Genomic DNA, 25,434 nt, shown 5'->3' with positions numbered 1-25,434 from the left:
GCGCTGAGTTAATGCGCTGACACCACAGGTGGCGCTGGCGTAACGAGCTCGCGCCAAAAAAATTGCGCTATTACCCATGGCTAGCCTGGTGTAAAGGGCCTTTCAACTAATCGCTTTCAATGAAGTTGGTCGGCTGCAAGGCGAATTTATATAAGGTGATGTTGTTTCATCAGCTGTGAGTAGCGATTGATTGTCAAAATTTTGTATTTCGTTAGCTAGTGAGTGAAAACGTGAGTGTTTGTATTTTCTGTCGCCCTTTTTCATTCGGGGAAGAATAGCTGAAATTTGACAATGGCCCGCTAAAAGCAAAAACAAAATACAAGTAATTGTTGTATTTGTTGAATCGATATCACCTTATATGTATTCGCCTTGGTCGGCTGCCCAAGAATGATAGAATACAAGATTGCGCCGATTGCAACAGAATTCGTGAGAGTAATTTTAGCGTGACGTCATCGTAGAGTTGACAACTGAGAGCAGCGAGAATGAGGGCGACTAGTGATGTGCTGAATTGTCCCCAATACTCGGTACCCAATACTTGAAAAAGATTTCGGTACCCTATACTTCCTTTTCGGTATCCAATACCGATTATTTACATTAAATCCTCGCCATTATATGCATTTCAGGTTTAGAAAAAACTTTCTTTACTAATTTATATTATATCGGCTAAAACACTTGAACTTATCGGCACAGAAAAATATTACTTTATCAGTTTTAACCTTAGTCGATCCAAGGTTCAAGAAAAATACTTTGACGGATGAAGAAGCCTTTCAGGGGTGATATTCTGTAGCCAGTTAGCGACAAGTTTCGGATCGATATCGCACTTGTTGACTTACAAATATTTGATATCAAACGTCGACAAAACCGATACCGATTCGAAAATCGTCGTTAACTGGTTACAGAATCTGTCCCAGGCCTACAAAAATGATATCGTCCGATTCAGCTGGAACAAAAATGCTTCAAACAAGTAAGGATTTCTCTGTGTTATGGCATCGAACCGACATATATACATCTTTCATTTGAATCAGTAAAAAAGCTCTATTGGCTCTTACATTCGGGTTTTGTTAGGCGTTTTTTCCATATTTTTGGCCTATGTGCGCTTTTATTCGAAACCTAAATGTTTCTGTACCGAGTATCGACAGTATTGGGTACTTAAAAGTATTGACTCAGCACATCACTACTACTGTCTTCTCTACTATGACGTCACCAAAACACCTGATTCTGTCAAAATCACTGACATCCATGGTACAATAAACACAGGTAGAAGCCAAATTGACATCAAACCTACAAAAGTCAAAGCTTTCGGGAGAGTAAAAATAAAAATGAGCGTGTGTAAGGAAAAATAAAAAATTACATTTCGCTGGTTGACGTTTTTGAGTAAATTTGAAGTTTTGTTTTTATTTTTTTTTTCTTTAGTTAAAATTTGTTAATTTGTATCATGATAAAAACATTACAAGGTAAAATCATTGAGAGGCAGTCTGACGTTTGCCAACAATATAATTTTAAAATTCGAGCTCAGGCTCACACACACATTCTCATTTTTAATCTCAAACAACAACAATTGTGAACAATTTCATTTTTTTATTTTCAATTTTATGATTTTAAAATGTTTGCAAACGTCAGAAAAAAATCATGGCCGACGAATTGAGAGAATGGTTTTACCTTCTAATGTTTTTATCATGATTTGTATGTTGTTTTTTGTTTTTAATTTATGAGTAGAAGGGACTTTCCGGCATAAGGGTCATAGGAACAGCACTTGGTATCAAAAGTGCCTTTCCTGTACCTCCCGGTGCATTTATGAAATCTGCTGCTTTAAAATGTTTAACGCACAGCAAGGCATTTCGCTGCAGTTCTGCCCCAAAGCTGTTTTCGCAACGCTCTTTACGCGAAGGACATTGAGGCACGTTAAAAACAATTAGTGGTATCTGCTTCATATTTAAAACCACATAAAAAACAACGCTTCAGGTGTTGCATTTTTACACATACACTATGTATAAACCGCACAACACTACTCAAATTCACATGTTAATTAAAATTTGTTATTAACGAACATTAAAAAAAAAAACGATACGACATTCAAAGCGTAACGAAATATAGGAAATAAAAGAAAAACAAGTTGAAGTTTAAAGGTTTGGTTCTCATGAGAGCAACGTCATTTTGGCTTCTACCCATGATAAAAACATAACAAGGTAAAACCATTGAGAGGCAGTCTGACGTTTGCCACCAATATAATTTTAAAATCAAAACTCAAACTCACACACACATTCTCATTTTCAATCTCAAACAACAACAATTGTGAACAATTTAATTTTTTTATTTTCAATTTTATATGATTTTAAAATGTTGGCAAACGTCAGTCCAAAATCATGGCCGACGAATTGAGAGAATGAATTTACCTTGTAATGTTTTTATCATGCTTCTACCTGTGTTACCGCAGAACTCCACAGGCAAACACCGATGGCCTACCAACTGTCATTTTGACGAGCAATGTGATTGCAAGTTTTTGTGTGTGGGCACTTTGATGTCTTGAAATAAGCATTTTCCGCATGACGCCACCAGACAACATTCTCTCAATTTCGGTGTTTAAAAACATTTAAAACTTTAAAAAACTTGCTGAATAATTTCCTAAAACGTAATCATGAATAATCCAATAAGGAACAGACTTTTATTTTGATTTAATATAAAAATTTCATCGATGTAACCACCAGCACGCTTTCTTTCAAATGAAAATATGGCTGTCAAACTATCGAATTGCCTGCAATAGATGTCAAGCAATAAGCGCTGACATATATTGCAGCAAATGAGAAATAGGCGGTCTCCATTGGAAATATATTTTGACATAGTTATCACGACATCAGCGTTTTCCTGTGAAGACAGGGCCTTAATGTGCCTTGCACCGTGTCGGCTGCCTACTTTCATTCAACCAATCGCCTGTGTAAGTTGAATCATGTAAATTCCCTATTACCCATCACTAACGTGCATCTCCAGATGCGGTATCACAAAAAATAAACTGAACCACCCGACTCAATTACCTGGCATATAATTATTCCATAAGTAAATGCGAAATCACAGCATTTTTCTAAATAGGATACATCCGATTTGCTTAACGTAACAGAAAGCGTCATACTGAATTTGAGTTAAGTCGAACTTTTTTAACTACGATCGGAATTTACAAATATAACTAGGGATGAAACGATACCATGCAGGTATCGATACTTTTATTTAGAAGTAGTATCCACTGTTGCCAGCTTCTGCTTTTCGTATTAACGGCCATATTCTAATAAAACCTCACAACTGAGTTGTGAGCAAAAATGTGTGAGATTTATTATGAGGTCTATTTTGTGAGTTATTCTTGCCCACACCTCATAAGAAACAAGCTCAACAAAATTACCACACGAGGTGAAAAGCTTTTTACTGTCTAACAGCTGTTTCGTAAATAAAATATATACAAAAGATGGATCTGAACAACAGGAAATGTAAATATTTTTGCTATTTGTTTATTTTTTTAATAATTACTGATTTTATTTATTTTCTAAACGGATTTAAAAATAAATAAAGCAGGAGTAGCTCCAGTACTTCACACAGTTAGCGAACCACAACTTGGTGCAAACGTTTGTAGAGAAATGAAATCCTATGCCTGCTCTAACTCTTCCGAAACTGCCGCAAAAACAAACAATAACTCCGCCATTAATGAATATACTTTTAGTTTAAAAAAAAAATTAACACAGACACTTCAGGCGAACGAAAATTAACAAAACATTATTCAATTGCTCAATAAAAATCGGCTGTTTTTCACTTGTGAGGGTCTCATTCGTACATCATAAATTTTCTGACAATTGTGAGCGTTTGAGCTTTCGAATTTACGCCTGCATAGGGATAACCTAACAATAGTCAGAAACCTCACAATGGTGAGTGTGGTGAGTTTTATGAGGGGAACAGGATAGGGCTGTAAATTTACTGCTTAAGACCATGATCCAACTACACAAGATCTGACAAGATGAAGCAAAAGAAAAAAGTAATTTTCTGGCTGACGTTTTTAGTTTCGGCGCCATGTTATTTTGTTTCAAAAGTAAACAAAGAATATGAAGACGAAGCATAGAGAAAAAAATGCGACCAATTTTGCAGCACATGTTTGTGCTAATTAATGTATTATTTTGTACGTGTATTTGCACCCAATCACCGCGCACTTCATTTTAATTACATTTGCACAAATAAATTATTGAAAATCGCCTCAAAATCACTGAAATAAACCACCGACAAAATAACATAAAGAAAGGAGCAAAACAGAAAAACGTCACACACCTTTTTCTCAATTGCTATTACAAATGGCTGCTTCTCAACCGGTCAGATCTGTTCTAATTGGTTCATCGCTTAAGACTATGTTCAAACAGCCCAATTAGCTGAGGGAATTAAGCTTTAGATTTCGGTATTGAGTTTGGTGTTCACACACACGTCAGCTGCCCAATTAGCGATACGAAATCAGCTGTTGATTACCTACAGTGATGGAAAAGTTGTTACAATCGTACCTTTATTTAGTTTGAAAGTACATTCGGTAAAAACACACAATTATAGGTAAATTTGGAAGTTAGCCAAATAGCTTCTCAGGAAATCAGTTCTTATTTTTACTGACATTTCAATGCATTTTCTGGTGCAGGCAACTGGTGTAATAGCTTCCCTCCTTTGTGAAGAGGCATACAAATGATATAGAAGGGTGGTCAAAGTAACGCAACTGTAGTTGATTTCGCCAGATAGATGCAAAATATTTCTTTTTAAAACGTCAGATCGAATAACTAGCAGGAAAGTGATTCACCTTTTCTACAACATAGTTTTGTCTCGCGCTGCTCCAAGAGATTCTTTTCATAGCCCAAAATTTGTTTAATGTGAATAAAAAGTTGATATGGCATCGATTGTTAGCTCCTATTTTTCTTTATAGCTTAGTATCCAGCTCTTAAGAAAACGGTCAAGAAAAAATTGCCATTATTTCGCGTGTGTGCCCAAGGAATTTTGACATTTTTGATAACGCACAGTCTGTTGCCTCACTCTTTCCTCAAGAAATAATGGAACGGGCATATATTTCTGTTGCAAACCTGGGTTGCCTTGTGCTCTTTTTTCACAAAAAACTTTAGAAAACCGTAGTAGAAAGCGTACTAAATTTCTGAAGAACTGCGTACTGCCTTAAGAAAATTTGACTCAAGAAAATTTCTTAGCCATTTCTTGTACGTCATTTTATATGGAGTTTTTGCTTTTCTTAAGAGCTGGATACTAAGCTTATATATAAATGCATATTTACTTTTTAGGTACATCTATCTACTTTTAGGTAAAGATTCCGTAAATTCGGTACAATTTTATAATTCAAAGTTCCATCCCTGATGGAGTGTCAGCTGTAAAAGATGCCGAGAAACAAACAGCTGATTGCTCTTTGTTTAATAAACATACCTTCAAGTCAAACCACTGATTTTTCAAACCATCCAAAAGTTATTGGCAAAAACCGTTTCATGCAGCTTGTCAGTACTAAATTCACGTGTAATGGTAAGCCAACAGATATGGCAGCGCTATTCAGCACTGTCATAAGGTTGGTACCAAGGTGTATTAAACAAGGTGGTGTTGGGGCGACAGCTGAGTTTTTCGCCGCGGAGGCCATTACGTCAAAATGATGTGTTTGTTGTAATTCATACCAATGACAGTATGGACATCAGCGTATAATTTGTTAGTGTAATTTTTTACTTATATACGGCCAACACCACCTTGTTAAATACGCCTTGGTTGGTACTACTGCCAACCTAAAAACAGTTATTTTCTTTCACTTGAGCTAAGGCGTCTTTTTTTGGTATTTGATTGAACATTCATTCGCGAACCACCATTCCACTAACTCGGACGAAGAATAAAGTAAATTAATTTTTTAAAGTAAACAATTGTATTTCGTTTCAAGCGCCAAGTAGTTACCGCGGGTGTAATTAACTCAAGCCAATTTAATAAAGAATAATTTATGGCCAACGAGGAGCCTTTGGGGCTAATAAAAAATAAATTTGCGAAGCACTCTAGCAAATGCCTTGCTAAAACCCATCTGGACGGTACCGGCATAGCAGCGGCCAGCGGAGCACCCGTGCAGAATATAGCACGCGGATCTACACCACCTAAGCGGGTAAGAGTTGTGTGCGTTGGAGCGGCGACATGGCGACCGTGACGGTGAGCGTGGCCAGGAGGAAGAAGTTTTTTTTACACCCTGGACGGCAGGCGTGTCCGATGTGCTTCTGGTGCGGCAAGGTGCTGAAGTCGGTGCACAAAGTTTTATTGCGGTAGGCAATAACGGGGTGCTGTACAACGTCACCCGTATAGCGCCACATAAAACGCCACGCTGCCTCTTTGTCACCTGCATTTTTGCACATAACGGGAAGCCCTGCCACCACCAACGACAGCAGTACCTAATAACGCGCATAACGCCGCACGTAACGGTGCGTAAAACGGCATGCTGCAGCGTTACCAACTGCGTGGGATACAGCGGAAAGCCCTGCTGCCACCAACAACAGCAGCAGCGGCACCACATACTGATACACATTTATATAACGGCGACTGACGCCAGATAAGCGGTACAGCACCGCCATAAACCGTTATGCGCACAAACCCACGATAAGATTACCACAACACCAGCAACAATAGAGAAACGGGAAACACCGAACAATAAGACTGCGGCGAGGGAAGTTAATTGGGCAACTTTTTGTACAGACTGCGGCGAGGGAGTCAGACAGTTCGGGTGACCTAAGTAACCATACATATATATATAATTTTTTTTTCTCCACATTTAACTTTAAATATTAAAGGTGATTTAAAACATTATTTAAAATTTCTATAAATTAAAAACATTTCTTTGCGCTACACAATTAGCTCCACTCGTGTATTCAGAACTAGGGAATAACGTATAAAAAGAAACATTTTTCTTGATGAATTCTTATTTGTGAACAAAAATTAAACATACAAAACAAAGTTACTTCAATTTAACTATAAAGCAAAATATTTGCTATGTGGAAAATTAAGATAGTTTTCAAACGAAAAAAAAACCTAGTTAGTGAAATGAATTTTGAAAAGGGTTTTTTTGCTCATACATAAAATAAAAAAAAAACAAAAAAAACGCTAACGTTAAGCGGCCTCGTTAAAAAAAAACGCGAATTTACTAAAAGCTAAAGCTAAATTTGCGGCTCGATTCTACTTTTAAACTATCATTAACTCAAATGACCTCTGAAATTCAGATTTTCAATCAATAATAATTTGAAGTAAGTGATTCAACCACTATAATTCTTTTTCAAAATTCATATTAGACTATAAGTGACTTTTTTTTCATACAACTAATTAATTCATTTTTATATACATTTTTCATACATTTTCATAATTAGATTTAAGTGACGTAAATTTAAATACCGTTAGATTCTAAGTGACGTGAGTGACTCATTGAATTACAAAGTTTTTTTTTCCTACTTTTGCCAAAATACGATTTACTAAAGTAATCGAAATTTAAATACATTGTCAATATAACCGACATTTATACCATATTCCTATGTACTTGTGACAATACATTTTTATATAACCAAAATTAAAACTTTTCCATAGATATATGCATTATAACATTTAAAAAAAAAAAAACTTAAGCTCTTTTGCCTTGCATGTGAATATAACCCTATATTCTCACTGCATGAAAACAACCCTATTTTTGCATGCAAATTTTCAGTTGATGACCTAATGAAAAAAACATAAGTATTTTTTAACAGTTCGATTTTTTTAAATATTTTTATTTGAACATGGTGAGTGATAGCTTGTTGCGTAAGTTTAGGCCTCCACTTCTTTGAGATTATCCGGTTATGAGCGAATTCGACAAACAATTTAAAGCATATAAAGCAGATTTTGATAAAATTACTAAGCGAATTGTACAAAATATACCGTTATCTTCGAATGCGAAAAAATCAAACGAATACAAATATTCGCTCATTACAGCCTACAATAATATTTTACTGCTAGTTATTGGCAATAGTTCGGCTCATACCCGTGATCACAAGGAAGTGCAGGGTAAATTAGCCCGTTGCAAGGTACAGTTAGCAAAGTGCTTTAATAAACTGAATTGTCGCGTTAGGATTCCACCTGATAGCTTATCGCTAATTTGCCAATCAGACTTAGCTGACTCTGAGTCAGAAGAAGAATTTAGTGACGCCAAGTCAGAAGCTTCCGTACAATTTAGTCTTAAAAGAAGTACTTCACTTCCATCCTTTAAAGATCTGCTAACAGTATCCGACGAGCCGTCAACAGCTAGCAGTTCACCAAATATTTCTACATGTTTTCAAGAATTTCTAGACATGGCTACCACGGAACAGAAAAAAATCCTTTATTAGGCTTTGTGCCTCAATAATTAGGGAAAATTACAACGGCGATCCGCTAGCACTTGAACCGTTTATCGATAAAATTAATTTAATTGAAGATTTTGCACACGAAAATTTAAATACAACTTTTATATCATTTTTGAAATCGAAGCTCGAAGGCAAAGCACGTGAAGCAATTCCAACCGAAGTTAACTCTGTTAGACAAATAAAAGATGCGTTGAGAAACAGAATAAAACCAGACAACTCGAAAGTTGTAGCTGGGAAAATTGCATCTTTACATGTCACAAGTAACAATTATACGGAATTTGCTAAGCGTGTCGAGGGGCTTTCGGACGCATTAGAGCGTTCTTTGATCATTGAAGGTATGACACAATCGAAGGCCCATGAAATGGCAGTCGAGCAAACAGTTAACGTTTGTAGACTTAATACTCGGTCGGATTTGGTCAAATCAATTTTATCGTCAACTACCTTCAGTGATTCAAAAGAAGTAGTGGCAAAAATGATAGTCGAACAAAATAATCAAGTGAAAGAGCGTCAAGTGTTAGCGTTTCGATCCCGAGTAAATAGGCCTAATAGCTTTAGAGGTAGTTTCGGAGGGCACAATTTTAATAGGTACAACAATAACAATTTCAGACAAAACAACTCAAATTTCAATAGGTAAAATAATAACGCTAATAACAGTAGGTACAGCAATAACGGTTCAAGGCATAACGGTAACAATTTCAACAATAATAGTAATCGGTCATCAAACAACAACAATCGAAACAATAACAGTAATAGACGTTCAAATTCACGCAGTGATGCTAATGTGCGCGCTTTAAACGCCCACGCCCCTCAGGAGCGAACACTGTGGGCGGAAGAAATGGACAACTAAATACTTCTTTTTCAACAAAAGGCATATACTGTCTAAATCTAAATTACTCTGATTTTATTGAATTGCGAATTAATGGTTCAAAAAAATTTTGTACGTTTTTAACGTTTAACATTACGGGCGTCACTTCAAACACCGTTTCAACTCTAGGTAAAATTACGACGAATTTGACTTTTTCGGACTGTTTTACAAAACATACGTTACATGTGGTTAATGACGATTTCAACATCCCTGCAGACGGTATATTGGGTAAAGACTTTTTGAAAGTAAATAAATGCGTTATCAGCTATGCAAGCAATTGCATTTCCTTCTCGCGATTCCGATTCTTCACGGAACCGAAAGCGATACCTGCGTAATTCCACCCAGATGCGAAGTTTTTCGTCTTTTTAATTAAGGAAGTTCCCCAGAACCACTTTTTGTGGATTCACAAGAAATTGATAACGGTGTATTCACGGCAAGATGCATCGTTAGTACGAGCAACCCAATAGTCAAAATCATAAATACCACAGATGATGTGAAACATGTAAAGAATGTAAACATTCAGACTGAAAAACTTTTGAAAAACCAATTCTCCACAGAAGCTAATAGCAATTTACTTGACCTTTGCATCAAATATGCCGACATTTTCGCTCTTGACAATGACAAAATGGCATTAAACAATTTTTATGAACAGAAACTTAGGTTGACTGACACTGATCCGGTATATGTAAAAAATTATCGTCTACCATATTCCCAACGTGAAGAGATAACTCGTCAAGTTAATAAATTACTAGATAACGATTTAATTGAAGGAAGTTATTCCAATTACAATAGTCCTCTAATTTTGGTTCCTAAAAAGTCTACTAATGGTCAAAAAGCATATCGTATGTGCGTTGATTTCCGCGCAGTCAACAAAAAACTTATTGCGGATAAATTTCCTCTCGCACGAGTTGACGATATTTTAGACAATCTTGGCAGAGCTAAATATTTTTCTACTTTAGATCTTTTTTCTGGATTTCACCAAATCCCGTTACATGAGGATTCACGTGATATAACTTCTTTTAGCACAGACCGTGGAGCATATCGATGGAAAGTATTGCCATTCGGTTTAAGTATAGCTCCCAACTCATTCTCACGAATGATGAGTATAGCTTTTTCTAGTATTCCACCTAACGTAGCATTTTTATACGTAGATGACATTATTGTCATAGGCAGAAGCGAATCACATCACATTAAAAATTTAGCGAAGGTTTTCGAAACTTGTCGAAATTTCAACTTAAAACTAAACCCCAAAAAATGCAATTTTCTTATGCCCGAAGTAACGTTTTTAGGGCACAAATGTTCGGCACAAGGTCGGCTGCCAGACGATTCAAAATTAGTTGCAATTAAAAAATATACTAAACCTACAGACAAAGATGCAGTACGACGTTTTGTCGCATTTGCAAACTATTACAGAAAGTTTATACCTAGTTTTGCAACTCTGGCAGCACCTTTAAACAAATTAAGCAGAAAAAGAGTAGAATTCGCTTGGGATGAAACATGTGATGAAGCTTTCCATGCATTACAACAATATCCAGATTTTAGCAAACAATTTATAATTAAAGTTGATGCTTCAAAAATAGGGTGTGGCGCTATACTTAGCCAAGAACAGCAAGGCTGTGATTTACCAATATGTACTTATATGTATTTAACAATGCAGAACAGAAAAAACCAATAATCTTACTAATATTATAAATCTTATCTTACTAATATTATAAATGTGAAAGTTTGTATGTTTGGATGTTAGGGAAATCATCACGCAGAAACGACTGAACGGATTTGCATGAAATTTTGTACGCAGATAGCTTATGGGCCAGATTGGTTAATAGGCTATTTTTTTTTGCGGGAACGACTGAATAGATTTGCATGAAAATTTGCACACGGATATCTTATGATCTACAGTGGAAAATAGGCTAATTTTCTTAAGAGTTGCCACCTGTTAAAAAAGTTTCATTAAATTAATACGCGGAAGCGACTGAATGGATTTGCATGAAATTTTGCAAACAGATAGCTTATGACCTACAGTAAAAAGTAGGCTAATCTTTTGGAGGAGTTGCCACCTGTTAAAAAAATTTAAATAAATTAATACGCGGAAACGAGTGAACTGATTTGCATGGAAGTTTTCACACAGATAGCTTATGAGCTAGGTTGAAAAATATGCTACTTTTTTAAGAGTTACCACCTGCTAAAAAAGTTTAATTAAATTAATACGCGGAAAAGTCTGAACGGATTTGCATGAAATTTTGCAAGTAGATAGCTTATGGCCTACAGTGGAAAATAGGCTAATTTTTTGGAGGAGTTGTCACCTGTTAAAAAAGTTTTAATTAAATTAATACGCGGAAACGACTGAACAGATTTGCAATACATTTCGCACAGAGATAGCTTATGACCTATGTTGGAAAATAGGCTACTATTTTAAGAGTTATCACGTATTAGGAAAGTATAATTAAATTAATACGCGTAAATGACTGAACTGATTTGCATGAAAGTTTGCACACAGATAGCTTATGACCTAGACTGGAAAATAGGCTACTTTTTTAAGAATTGCCACCTGTTTGAAAATAAAATTTTGCTCAAAGATGGTTTATGACCTGGATTGAAAAACAGGCTGCTTCCTTAACCGGCTTTCCGATCAGAACGAAATTTAGTACACTTACTACGGATTTCGGAAGGATGGTCTTAGACTGAAAGTAAGTCCGATAACTCAAGGCCCCTCCCATACAAATTGGAATTTTCATATTACATACATATCTCTGGAAGTATTTGTGGGGGAGTTCACTTGGTATAGTGATATCTATGCGAAATCAAAGTTGGCATTAATCGATTGATGTTTTAATCAGTTAGTTAATTCGATTTAATTCAATCTGATTAGAGTTAATCATGATTAATTTTAATCTGACTAAACAGTTCATCGTAACCGCGATTAAAAAATTAATTTTTAATCATTAACTCTTAATTCGATCAAATAAGTTTGGTGATTAATTAAGTTATGCTGGAATTTCCCTGTGCACACAAACCAAGTTAATCCGGTATGGCTAAGTCGGGCTTCCTTATCCATCTAAGCAATTTAGTGTGCATTTTCATTAAGATATATACCAACAAACGTTTTAAAAACTAGGTTTGTAAAAGTTCCCGGTTTATGTATTACTAATAACAATAATTATAATTTTTTTATATTATGTTGTTTCTATAAGCGTAAAACACAAAATATTTATTATAACTGGTGTTTGGTTTCAAACTCGGACAAACTAGACAAATTAATCAGATTTTATTTTTAATTGGATTAACGATTAATGTTTTAAATTAATTAAACGTAATCGCAGCCAGGTATTAACGATTAAAAAAATGTTATCATTAATCGTACAGTTGATAACGACTAATTCATTTTAATCGTCAAACGCGATTAACATTTTAATCGTTAATCAGATTAACAGTTTTCCAACACTGTGTGAAATCGAGGTTTTTGGAAAAGAGTCGTAGCACCTCCCATACTGACTGAAAGTTTCATATTGCATATCCCATCAAATGTTTGGGGTTAAGTACTCAAGGTTGGTATGGAAATACATATGTATGTATGTATGTGAAACTAATACCATACCCATGGAGAAAAATGAGAGTTATTGGAAAAGGTGATGTGGCAACACCCATGCATATTGATTTTTTTATGCCGCATATCTCTGGAGGTGTTTATTGCAGAGGACGGGAGCTTGGCACCGAGATGTGTATACAAAAATAATTCCACACTCATGGAGAAAAATTTGCGTTATTCGAAAAGGGGGCATGGTACCTCCCGTACAAATTTACTTTTATACTGCATATCCCTAGAGATGTTCATGAATAATAAATTCATGAAAGAAGATTAGCGTTATAAGAAAAAGGGGCGTGGCACTTTCTGTGCAAATTGAATTTTTCTTGCCACATATCCCTGGAAGTGTTTGTGGAAGAATACTGGAACTTGGTATGGAGTTGTGTATACAAAATGTTTCAATTGCTCATGGAAAAAATGTGAGTTATTAAAAAAGGAGGCATGTCGCCTCCCATACATACTAAACATTTCTTAATACATATCTCTGGAAGGATGGAAGTATTTTAAATTTGTTATGGAGGTTTATTTTATAAGTGCCGTGCTGATAGAAAAAATTTCATTTAATAGAAAAGGGAGAGCCGGGTTCGGCCTTATAATCTAAAGCTCTCTTGAGGCATTTGCTACAGTAATGAGAAGTGGTATTTTATCAAGGCCAGGTTACTAAATTTGAGTTGGAAATATTAGAACCATATATCAAGGGCCACACGTTGTACAAAAAGTAGACGGTGTAAATGTCACGGTCTTCGATAAAACCAAAAATAAATTAAAAACGGTTCACAAAAACCGAATTCAAAAGGACACTTAACTATATTTTTTTTATGCACTTTTTCTATATTGAGAAAATGTCCAATCTAACTAAATATGAATCCTCCACGTCAGATACACTCATATGAATATAATATACTTAGTTATAATGGGGGATGAACGAACACGAGCGCATAGCGTGCAGTGCTTTCAAATACAGCCACCGCAAGTGAACGACACTTATAATAAAAATACTAATGTTGACTTCGGCAAACCAGTATTCCGAGTGAACGTGCACGAAACCAGCAACCGCCGTCAGCATATGCATATTTATATATGTATGCCCAATTTTCCACGTAACGACGTCGTTTCGAGTTCACCAAAATGACTGGTGAAGTCGTTTGGGCGAACTCGAAACGAAGTCGATTTTTGCATACAAAATTCAACGTCGTCCCGACGTCGAATCGAAGTCGTTGCGACGTTTGCCTGGTGAAATCGTTTGGGTGAACTCGAAACGAATTCGTTTCTTCGAACCCACAAGTTTTTTGAGGAACCTTCGGTCTGGATTGGACAAGTTCCACGCCCACATTATTATATATCTAAGTATAAATAAAAGTCATTCATTTGGATAGTAAACCGTTTTTATTACGACAATTTTTTATTATTACAGAATATGGAATCCACAATGTACACGTGTACTCAGAAAATTAAGCTGCCCACATTATATTCTTCATATTATTTTTTATTTTTTATATTTTTTTTATAATATATGGCCTTATTAATAAAAACTAAAATTTGTAGGTATGAATTTCTTTTTAAATTTGGTATAAAACTGTACTTTCACTTTAAATCTGGTATACATTTTCGTTACGACGTCGTTTGGCAAATTGGGTATGTACGTATTTATGTATGTATGTACATATGTATGTATGCATGTGATATTATAATCGTTTGTGCCGCAGAATCAAAAGACAAGTAAGCACTTGTTAACACCCCCAAAATAGTTTGCTACTTGTAGCAGTTATGCTGTATACAGAATGAAATATAATCCTTGGTGAAAAAAATTTTTTGTGGCCTGTTGTTCAAAGACATATGCACATATGTATGTATGTATGGATATGTAGACATGGGAAAATTTGCGTAAACAAAGAATAGAGACCGGTTCACATACAACCTTGGCGTTGCGTTGGCGCTGAATTTCAAAGCAGCCGTCAACATAGCCAAAATTTGGCAACGCTAGGGCCAACACAAAGCAGAAAGATCGCTGCGTCGGTCGCCAGCTGTTGCAAATAAATAAAATTATATGAAATGTTTTTTTCCTTTTAATCAAATGAGGGCAAGAAATATAATTTTTTTGAAATATGAATGTTAATATGTTAATTTAGTGGCCAAGTAGTCTCTGCCAAGCTTCATTGTAGAACGCCATCTGCAAAGTCACTGGGCTGTATGAATAAAAATAAGCAATTGCTTTTTCTCAAAATTTCAGACCTTTTACTCGATTTATTCAAACAAAATTGGAGTAAAAGTTATACAATTTTAAGAAAAAGCAATCGCTTAGTTTTTATTTATACGTCCCACTAGAGTGGTCCAACAAAATAAAGTCGGAGTTTTAATGCCGGCACACCCTAGGATTGTTCTATATCGAAAAAATATACCCCTATTTTTTTACTTTGAAATCAAAAAATATTTAGGGAGTGCTCACAGCGCTCAAAGTTTTCCGTGTCTTTTATATGGGGAAAAAACAAATTTTCGTAAAAATGGCATAAAACTCTTAAAAATCAATATTTTCAATCGTAAAACTGTGGTTCTCTTCAGGAGACTTCAAATATTGATATCCAATTGTTTATTTAACCATTTTTTACGATTAAAGATTTTTTATTGGTCCCCCCATTGCATTTTCAAGGACCCATAAAATATAGTCACCATGAAAAAATTGCAAAAGGAACAATTGGGTATTATTACTGGTAATCTCCTGAAGATAAGCAAAGTTTACCGATCGAAAAATATTGGTTTTCAAGAATTCTACACTATTTCTACGAAAAGTTGTTTTTTCCCCATATAAAATACATTGAAAACTTTGAGCGCTTTGAGCACACCCTAATTTTTTTTATTTCAAAATAAAAAAATAGGGGTATAATTTTTTTTGGTATAGAACAATCCTATGGCTGGCGGCATTAAAAATGCGACCTTATTTTTTTTACATACATTTTTGGACCACCTTATCGTCCCACTGTTTAACACCCCAAATAGTAGTTTGTATTATACTACATACATACATATGTATGGGGACTAAGCCAGGAATATTCATTTGAAAATGCTAATGTCCTATTCATTTATGAAAGGAAAGACAAAATGATTTTTATAAATATTATATTCTCATTTATACATATGTAAAAAACATAGAATACAAAGAAAAATTATTTATCAGAAGCATTGCCCCTTACACATTGAAAAAAAAGTAATAAAAGCTCTCAAAAAGCAAAATCGCTACAGCGAAAAAAATTTTTGAAAAACCGCATAAATTCAAATGTGCATAAAAAAGAACCGCATAAAAAGAGACCTAAGCGCATAAGTTGAAATTTTATAAGAAATTATTGAACATTATAAAAATTATACCTACATAGATATGTATGCACATATGTGCCTACCTAGTAGATCAAACTGGTCAAAATAGCACGCATCTCTTCTTCTGTGCATGAGAGTCTATATTAATAAAAATGTTGTGTTCGTATGTCACGATCGTCAAAACTCGAGAACGGCTGAACCGGTTTGAATAATTTTTTTTTGTATTGTTGGGTATAATACCAGAACCAATGATATCGCAAAAAACTGGAGGGTTGCCACCTATTTGAAAATTTTTAAACCTAAATATATTGATAAAATAAATAAATTATTGCAATATGGGTATCAAATTAAAGAGTGTTAAGAAGGCTTACAGCCGAAAATATGAATCATAAGGGTTGCCACCTGTTTCAAAGTTTAACTAAATTACACTGATGAAATAAATGAAATATTACAATATTGGTATCAAATTAAAGAGGGTTAAGAAAGATAACTGCTAGAAATATTTTTGAGGGGTGTTGCCACCTATTTGAAAATTTTAACTCCTTCAAATTGATAAAATAAATAAAATATTGCAATGGGGGTATTAAACTTTAGAGTTTTAAGAAGGCTTACAGCCGAAAATATTTTTGATGAGGGTTGTTACATGTTTGAAAATTTAACTAAATTTAGTCGATAAAATAAATGACTTATTACAATATAGGTATCAAATTAAAGAGGTTTAAAAAAGATGACTGCTGGAAATATTTTTGAGGAGGGTTGCAACCTATTTGAACATTTTAACTCAGTTAAATTGATAAAATAAATGAAATATTGCAATGTGGGTATTAAACTTTAGAGTTTTAAGAAAGCTTAAAGCCGAATATATTTTTGAGGAGGGTTGTTACCTGTTGAAAATTTAACTAAATTTAATCGATAAAATAAATGACTTATTACAATATAGGAATCAAATTAAAGAGGAATCAATGGAAAAAAATTAATAAAAAGTTACGGATACAAATGAAGAAATGATAAAAAGCGTAACGAAAACATAAAAATATCCCGTGAAATGAAATAATGAAAACTTAAAATTGTTGTCACCATTCCTTTACATTATAAAACAGTTAAATTTGAATTATAAACAATTTCGTTCGGTCGCCATAGCGCCATAGGTCAAAACATAGTGGAACGGCGAGTGAAGCGAAGAGCTTCAATTAAAAAAGTGTGTGTACGCTTTGCTCTTCACTATACGCTCTCCCCATATATGTAATACTTCTATATTGGCAGTACGTTGAAATTACATCCGCCAACATTAGAGTGCAGATAAAAAATCAGGAGCGGTAATATTTTAGAAAATTAAATTTTAATTAAAGCCAAAAAACAATTCTGTTTAACTTTTGAACAAAAAAGTAAGGAAAAAGGAATCGTGTTGCACGCATCAGTATGTTATACTATTTACTTAAAAATGAGGCGTATCAGGGAAAACGGGCAGACGCTACGTGCTGGCTAAGGAGCTGGAAAGGAAGGCACGGATCCTCTCATCCTATCTTTTCAGAATGGTTATGGTGATCGCCTCAAGTGTAACTTATACATCTCTTGCTGCTTATTCAAATCCGCCGGTTACCACAAAGCTCGGCCTAATCACGTTCAGGGAAAAATTTTTGGTTATTTTATTTTTCTATTTTTTTTAATATTTGTAATTTAAACCGCTCCTGGAGTGACTTGACAGTGGTTTGTTTGTAATAGTTCACAAATATACATTTATACTAACACAAGCAAACATTTATTTGATAGGCTGTCTCCCTCTGATTGCGGAATAAAAACATATAGTGAAGATACGTTACTATCAATATAGAAGTATTAGATATATGGCTATCCCATTGAAACATATGCGTTTGAAATCGACGCTTTGCTCGATGCTCTTCGCTCCCCGCTCCACTATGCTTTTGGCCTAAGTATATTGCGAGTAAAGAAATTTTGAATAACACCAGATAATATTGTTATGATTATGATTACTATTACTATTGTGAACTCCTGGCGTGTAATTTCTGGTGTATACCAATGACATCGATATCATCGGTAACAAAAACGGCGAAGTCTGTCCTGCCTTTTCCAAGTTGGGTAAAGAAGCAAAGCGATTGGGTTTGGTGATCAACGAAGACAAGACGAAGTATCTCCTGTCATCAAACAAAGAGTCAGAGCAGTCCCGCCTTGACACCCACATTACTGTTGCCAGTTGTAATATCGAGAAAGTAGAGAATGTCGTTTACTTGGGAACCAGCATTAACACCGATAATAATGTCAGTTTGGCAATCCAATGCAGAATCAATCTAGCCAACAAATGCAACTTTGGACTCAATAGGCAATTCGGAAGTAAAGTTCTCTCTCGACGTACAAAAACCACACTCTATAAGGCACTCATCATGCCCATGCTGGTATATGGCGCAGAAGCTTAGACAATGACAACATTCGATGAGACGGCTCTTGAAGTATTGGAGAGAAAGATCTTAGGGAAGATTTACAGGCCTCTGCGCGTTGGCGACGGGAGTACCACAGACGATGGAACGATGAGTTGTATGAGCTTTACAATGAAATGGACATAGTGTATCGAATGAAAATGCAGCGGCTCCGTTGGCTTGGCCACGTCGTTCGAATGGGAAGCGACGTTCCAGTTCTGAAATCGCTTCGCCTGGAATTGCTACCAGGTGGAAGCGTTGCTAATTCAGCTCTTAAGCTGCCATTGAACATATAAATCATCGAAACTCCTACTTGCAATATTTCCAGAACATCCGGTATGGAAAAAGTAGTACAAAAATTTAAACTAATTTTTTGAGATTAGTGCACGATGGCACATAAAAAATTGCCTGAGGTCCTTGATCCATTGTCGCGGGATTTGCATGGAAACGTCCAACGATGCGGGAATGTATTGATATTGCCCTCAGGAGCTTTTACGCAAACATTGTCTGTAATTTCTTGATTAACACTAGATAAATGCTTACCTGAAATAGTCAACATTGTAGCTAGACGAACATATATATATACACTGCAGCCGAGGGATTTTCGCGACAAGTACTGGACATTGGGAACGGAAAGCTGCCAGCTAACGAGAGATTAAGACGAATTGTATTGCTTGATAATTTTTGTAACTAAGGAACATCAAAAGGAGAACTGATGGAAAGAATGTTTCTTAATTAAGAAAATTAATTACAGGCTCAGTGAATGAGCTATTCTTGCTGCGAAGAATAAGGATGCTTGCTTGAGCTGGTCTGCTCTTTTACCAGACTGCCAGGCCACTTGCTCACTTTGGTGAACACCACTAATGTTATTCAATCCGGCATTCAAAGTGACAACTGTTTAGCTGAGGGAGAGCGGGAGACCAGGACTCAAATCGTAACATCCGTTCACCGATCGAAAACCATACGAAAGAAAATTACGTGATACGTCAGGCAGTATAAGCTGAATGAGAATAAGACTACGTTCACTCACGTCATAATCTGAAAAATGAGTTTTTACGTGACGACTAATACGATATCGTATGTGATGATTCGAGCCCAGGTTTAGAGTTGTGGTCGAGTTAGAGTAGATGAGGAGGTAGGGATTACCTTTGCGAGTGTTTGTGTATCGAGCTCAATGAGTCCGTATGGTTTATAGGTGCACATGAAGTCAGCCACGCACTTCATATACCTGATATGCGAGAGAGAAACAGAGAGAGAGAGAGAGAGATATGCGGATAGGCTGATGAAGCGGTAGCGCAAGATGTGACCGTTTCGCCGTGTATTCATTGTGGGACTCCATTGGAGGAGTCATGCTCTAGCTGCCTTAGGCTACTGGGAAATGAGCTGGGATTTATCCAGGGATGCATTCGTGCAGAGCCCCAGTGTGGTTTGTAAGCAGTAGCTTAATACCATGCCAAAAATTACTCCGGGAGTGGAGTGTGGGTGATGCTCAAAGCACCGTGTGATAGCCAAGCTGGGTTAGCGTAGACCATAGCTGAAAATGCCAGCGACTTATCACTTCACTAAGTTCAGCGAAGAGATATTTGAGAATTGCATAAAAAATGCATACCCAATTAAACACGAGCGAAGTGCCTTTAAAAACAAGTGCGTCTGTGTGTTCGCTGTTCTTTGTTTAAGCGGGAAATGCATAAGTCGCTTAAACAATAACATATGCGTCGATAAACACCGTTGTGGAAGAAGACGAATCAGTTAAGTTAAGCCTTTCAAGGGTGAAGAATTCCCATTATTCCGACCGATGCACCATTTCAATTTTAACGATTGCAGTTCCAAATTCGATTGACATTCGGAATCACAATCACTATTGCTCAAGGTTATCCTTTGGAAAAGTATGGTTTAGAGTGATATGCGGATTGGTTCTGAGATGTTGCGTGTTCCCGTGTCGGCAAACCAGATATCCTTGATATCAATGCAGAGAATGGAAACACGACGAATATTTTGGTGTGCAGACAAGTACTTATTACAAAATCAAACTCATATGAAACGTATGCTTTGTTTCGTTAATAATTTATCATCCATGTAACAGGAATATGCCACAGCAAAGCGTGGCAGGATATAGCTAGTATATACATAAATAAATACATACATATGTGTATATATGTATGTATATACATATCTGCATGTGTGCGTACAATCCTTTACTCGAAATTCTTAGTTAATGCAATTTTTATCCCATACATTTTTGCTGATCAAACATTCCGTTTGCCTGTGTAATCTGCTTGCCTCATTTGCCTTGCTCGTCTGCTGCTGCAAATGAGTGCCTCGCTCGCAACGACGCCCTCGCGAGGGCAGAGCTAATGAGGACCTCGTTTGCTTGCCGCTCTACTCTTGCGCTGCTCTCGTCTGCTTATTCGCTCGCTGGCTGCTCAGCGCATGCGCTCGTACTTAACGAGTGCTCGTTTGCAAACAGCCTCGCTTGTTGCTCGTGAGTTGCGCTAACTCAGAGCAAACTATCGAGCGAGCGAGGGGCTAAAATGAGGCAAGTCCGAACCCTGCACAAGCATGAGCAAAATATTAAAATAATTTTGATTTTAGCGCAATACCTGTGCAATTTAGTACAAACAACCCCATACACCTCACAAATAAACCAACGCAAGCCCGATATTGCACAATGGTTTTGTGTGGTTTAGGTGCCCCTTAACAGCGGCGTGTGCAAAGAAATTCCGGGTTGTGTTTCCCTTAAGAGAGTTACCAAATCAAACTTATAAATATCTATATATAAATTTTGAGAGTTTAAAAACCAAGAACAAAAGATATTTGCCTTTAAACTAGTGATATTATTCTTGATTTTCAAAAATTCATTTTTGCCAGCCGAAAGTATCAAAATATGCCATTTTTGAACAAAAATGTAACAAAGTATCAAATGTTAAAATTTAGAAAAAAAAAGTATCAAAAATGGTGCAATTGTATCAAAACGGCAACGTTGATCTGATGGAAAACGAAGTTAGTTAACATCTTGTCGTCATAGCGACGATGGAATTAACAGCGTCAGCCGAGTGAAGATACTGCTACTTGCCTCACCGCTCGTGCTATGAATTCAAATTAGGGATGCAAATTTTCAGAGCCAACATCGATACATCGATATTTCGATGCATCGTAAACACTAACATCGATGCCGAAAAAAATCGCCCTAAAACTATCGATACATCGATATATTCCGATGTTTCTCTTTTTAATAAGTATGTTGCAGGTACTTCATGATTTGCAGGTTTTTACAGGAAGCGGTTAACGTACGCCACCTTCCATAAGGTTTATTAATGGCGAAAACCACTTTACCTGTAAAACCTGCAAATCCTGAAATACAGTGATCGTCATGGAAATCGCCTATGTTCAACATTGCCAATTGATTTTATTAAGTGCAGGGCTGTCATCACCCATAATACACTTACCCAAAGGGCTCTGTTCCACGGTCAGTAATTATCACGATATTTGGATCGCGATCCATATAGATGGATTGATGGATCGCGCACGAATGCTACATGTTCAATATTTATCGCGTCAGTATTTGCAAGAAAATATTTTTATTTTGTACGTATAATTTACAGATAATGCATTCCACAATTATTTTAAGATTTGTTCAATTTGTTTTGAAAGATTTTAAGCCCCAAGAGTGGAGGCAGAGCCGATGTTTACATTATGAGAGTAAAAGATGTACTGAAGAAATGTATGGATCGCGTTTTGAAAGTACTACACGTTCAATATTTATTGACGGTATTGCGATCCGCGATCCAGAATTCAAAATTTTTAGAAATTTTGCGATGGATCACGATCCATCAATACTGCATACTACACCGTCAATAAATATCGCGATACTTGGATCACGTCAATAAATACTGACCGTGTGACAGAGCCCAAAGAATATAACATAAAGATGCATGAACCAAAAATACAAGATCACGTAAGAACGCGACGTTGTATTTGTAACTGGTTTTGAGAAACAAGTTTGCGAAAGCGGGTTCGTCAGCTGAGCGTTTGTTTACATCACAAGCACCACTATTTTACACTTTTCTTCAAGTAAAGAAGAGTTAATTCAACATGACAACACATATTAAAGCATTTTGTTGCATCATTTTACCTAAATTGTGCGTTAAAAGTGGTTGACAATAATTTTGACTAATTTTGGTTTACGTTGTTTTCTTTGCTTTGTTTACTTTTACCTCGTTTTCCAGTGAAACAAGATGGCGTAGAACCCGCAAAAAAAATCAACTTTTTTCACTGTCTTGTTCTTACGAGATCTTGTGTCTTTCGTTCATGATAAAGATGTGAACGCAATGGCAATTTTAAACCGAAACTAAAGTCGATGTTTAAAAAATCGTTAAAATTGACATCGATATATCGCCAATTTTACGATGTTGAGTAATTTTCAAATATCGATGGTTAACCTCGGTTTTTTGGCCGATGTTATCGAGGTTTGAGAAACATCGATGCATCGTTTGCATCCCTAATTCAAATTGCTTCGATAGTCGACATTAGAGCTGTAAAACTACCGATAGTGATCCTATTCGATGTTTCGATAGTTTGCATTGAAACTATCGATACTATCAGTTGATTTTCAAATGCATTGACGAAGTCATTTATATAAACTTTTTAGTTTTGTTTTGTTCCTGAAGAATTAGCTAATTGCTATATAGCGATTTTTAATAACTTTGTCCTCTCTCTTCGATTTTTAAAATATTTAAACCGATAAAATGAAATCTTTAAATTCACAATCGTAGAAAAACCAATCGCTTGCAGACGTAAAGAAAACTGTATGTATTACAAAAAACTTTCATCAGTCCAACTCCGGCTACGCCACAGTATTTTTGCATAGAACTCACTCCAAAATTTACGGCAAAGTCCATATTTCAAGCGTGTGCTACAAGAACCCAAATCATTTTACAAACCGTACCGAACCGTCCCCGGCATCTAGATGATTATTTATCCATTCAAAGTATCAAAAGGAAATACAAGAATCTCCAAAATTTTACTAACTCTGACTTATATTAATAGTTTCTTCCACCGACGCAGAGTCACTAACACCATAGTGTGGTTTCAAAATGATATTAAAACTAGTTTTTTCTAATTCAATTACACCCGATTAACATGAATGAAGTACTTCAAAGCAATTCTGATTAATTATCTTTTGTTTTCTATTTCGTCACTAGACACGAATACAGGCGTGCTAGTGTTACGACGGCGAAAAAAGACGCATACAAAAAATTTTACGAAAAAAGGCGCTTAAGAAAAACGTCGGCGAAGAAAGACGCGTAACCTAGTTGACGGCGAAGAAAGACGCGTAATTATAGATTTATGCTTGGCCAAGGACTGTCACTTCAGCATTATTCCCCAAAAACTATTTACGGACTGTACATACTATTACACCCGCAAACATAGTTGACCACGAAAATAAGTTTACGCAACCTTCTTCGCCGTCAAATATTTTAACGGTCTTTCTTCGCCGTCAACTAGGTTAAGAGACTTTCTTCGCTGAAGTTTTTATTGTGCGCCTTTTTTCGCGGTCAACTTTTGAGCTCGCGCGTTTATTCGTGTCTAGTGATGATTTGCTTTTACACGCTTAAATTTTGTTGAATTCCAGTTTTTGGTTCTTTAAATGGGAAACAACGAAAATGTCAAAAGCAAAGCAAGAAACCCGGAACCAGTTGACGGTACAGACGCACATGTACTCTAACCTTTTCTTCTCAACCCCTCTCTTTCACCAGCAAGCAGAATTGACTTCAATACTTGAACCGTGTAAAACCCGGTAATAGGTACAAAATAGTGATGTGTAAGGAAATCAATGCTGGCAAATTCCCATTTTCAAAAATAAAAAAAATGCATACTAGGGACCAGTTTTTCAGTGCACGCCCGTGATTTAAACTAAGTTTAGACGCCCGATCTGGCTTGTTCAAACTAAGATGAGCCAATCAAATGTCAGCCAGCTGTTCAACTCAAACTCCGTTTCCTTAACCTAAGTTTAAACTGGCACTGAAAAACGGGCCCTAGTAATACATATAATATAAACAATATGTATATTTCAACAAACAAAGACTTTCAATAGTGGCAACGACCGTTCGATAGTGCAAAAAAATAGAACCATTCGATAGTATCGATAGTACCATCGATAGTTTTACAGCTGTAGTCGACATGCGTTTTCAGTAATACTGTTTATTCTGTGGTGGGACCTATTTTCATATTGTACTCGACCATACCTACAACCTACACTAGGTTTTGTTTCGGGTGAATTTCATGACCTTTTTTGTAGCACCGTGTTATCAATGTATTATCGGCTCTTTACCCCCCGACGTTTTTCGGTTGATTGAAATTTATTTATATTTTTAGCGTCCAGCGGGGACGGCACAATGATGAGTGAGAGTGAGTGTTGATTGTAGTAATTTTTATTATTTTCACAAGTTTTCCAATGTTTTCATCCATTTCTATTTCGAGCAAATCTACTTACACGCACGTACCGAAAAAATATTTAATTGTAATGATAATTTTCAAATCAAAATTACAACTGACGGAAGCCGTCGTGCGCCGCAGTTGTGTTTAAGGCCCGTTTACATACAACTTTGGCGTTGCGTTGGCGTTGGCGTCGCTTCGACAGCTGACTATGAATACATGCATTTATATGAAAGTCTCCATATAACCAAAGTTGGGCAACGCCAACGCCAACACAACGCAGAAAGATGGCCAACTCTCAACTTTTCGCGTGCGTCGTTCGTCAGCTGTTCTAAATAATCAAAATTATGTGATTTAATTTTCATTTTTAATCAAATCCGGGCAAGAAATATAGTTTTTAATGCAATTATTGTTGTAATTTTT

The 25,434-nt window shown here is 36.0% G+C and overlaps 1 protein-coding gene across 2 annotated transcripts in view; it reads right to left on the bottom strand.

Moving 5' to 3' along the window:
* LOC118749179 (protein odr-4 homolog) overlaps positions 1-25,155 on the bottom strand; it is a 72,601-nt gene extending 47,446 nt beyond the window's left edge. The window contains exon 1 of one of the 2 annotated variants that reach the window (XM_036483954.1): positions 24,864-25,155. Coding sequence is in view for 1 of the 2 variants with exons in the window: in XM_036483953.1 (XP_036339846.1) it covers positions 3,030-3,122 (93 nt within the window). In the remaining variant the exon portion in view is untranslated. Of the gene's footprint in view, positions 1-3,029; positions 3,211-24,863 lie in introns of those variants that run through there. The other variant, XM_036483953.1, reaches the window with a different exon arrangement.
* Between the last annotated feature and the right edge of the window lie 279 nt (positions 25,156-25,434).

The sequence above is a fragment of the Rhagoletis pomonella genome, unplaced genomic scaffold (genome assembly GCF_013731165.1).
Source record: "Rhagoletis pomonella isolate Grant_MI unplaced genomic scaffold, Rhpom_1.0 Rhpom_scaffold_00014, whole genome shotgun sequence".
NCBI lineage: Eukaryota > Metazoa > Arthropoda > Insecta > Diptera > Tephritidae > Rhagoletis > Rhagoletis pomonella.
This window is presented reverse-complemented; position numbering and strand designations above follow the sequence as displayed.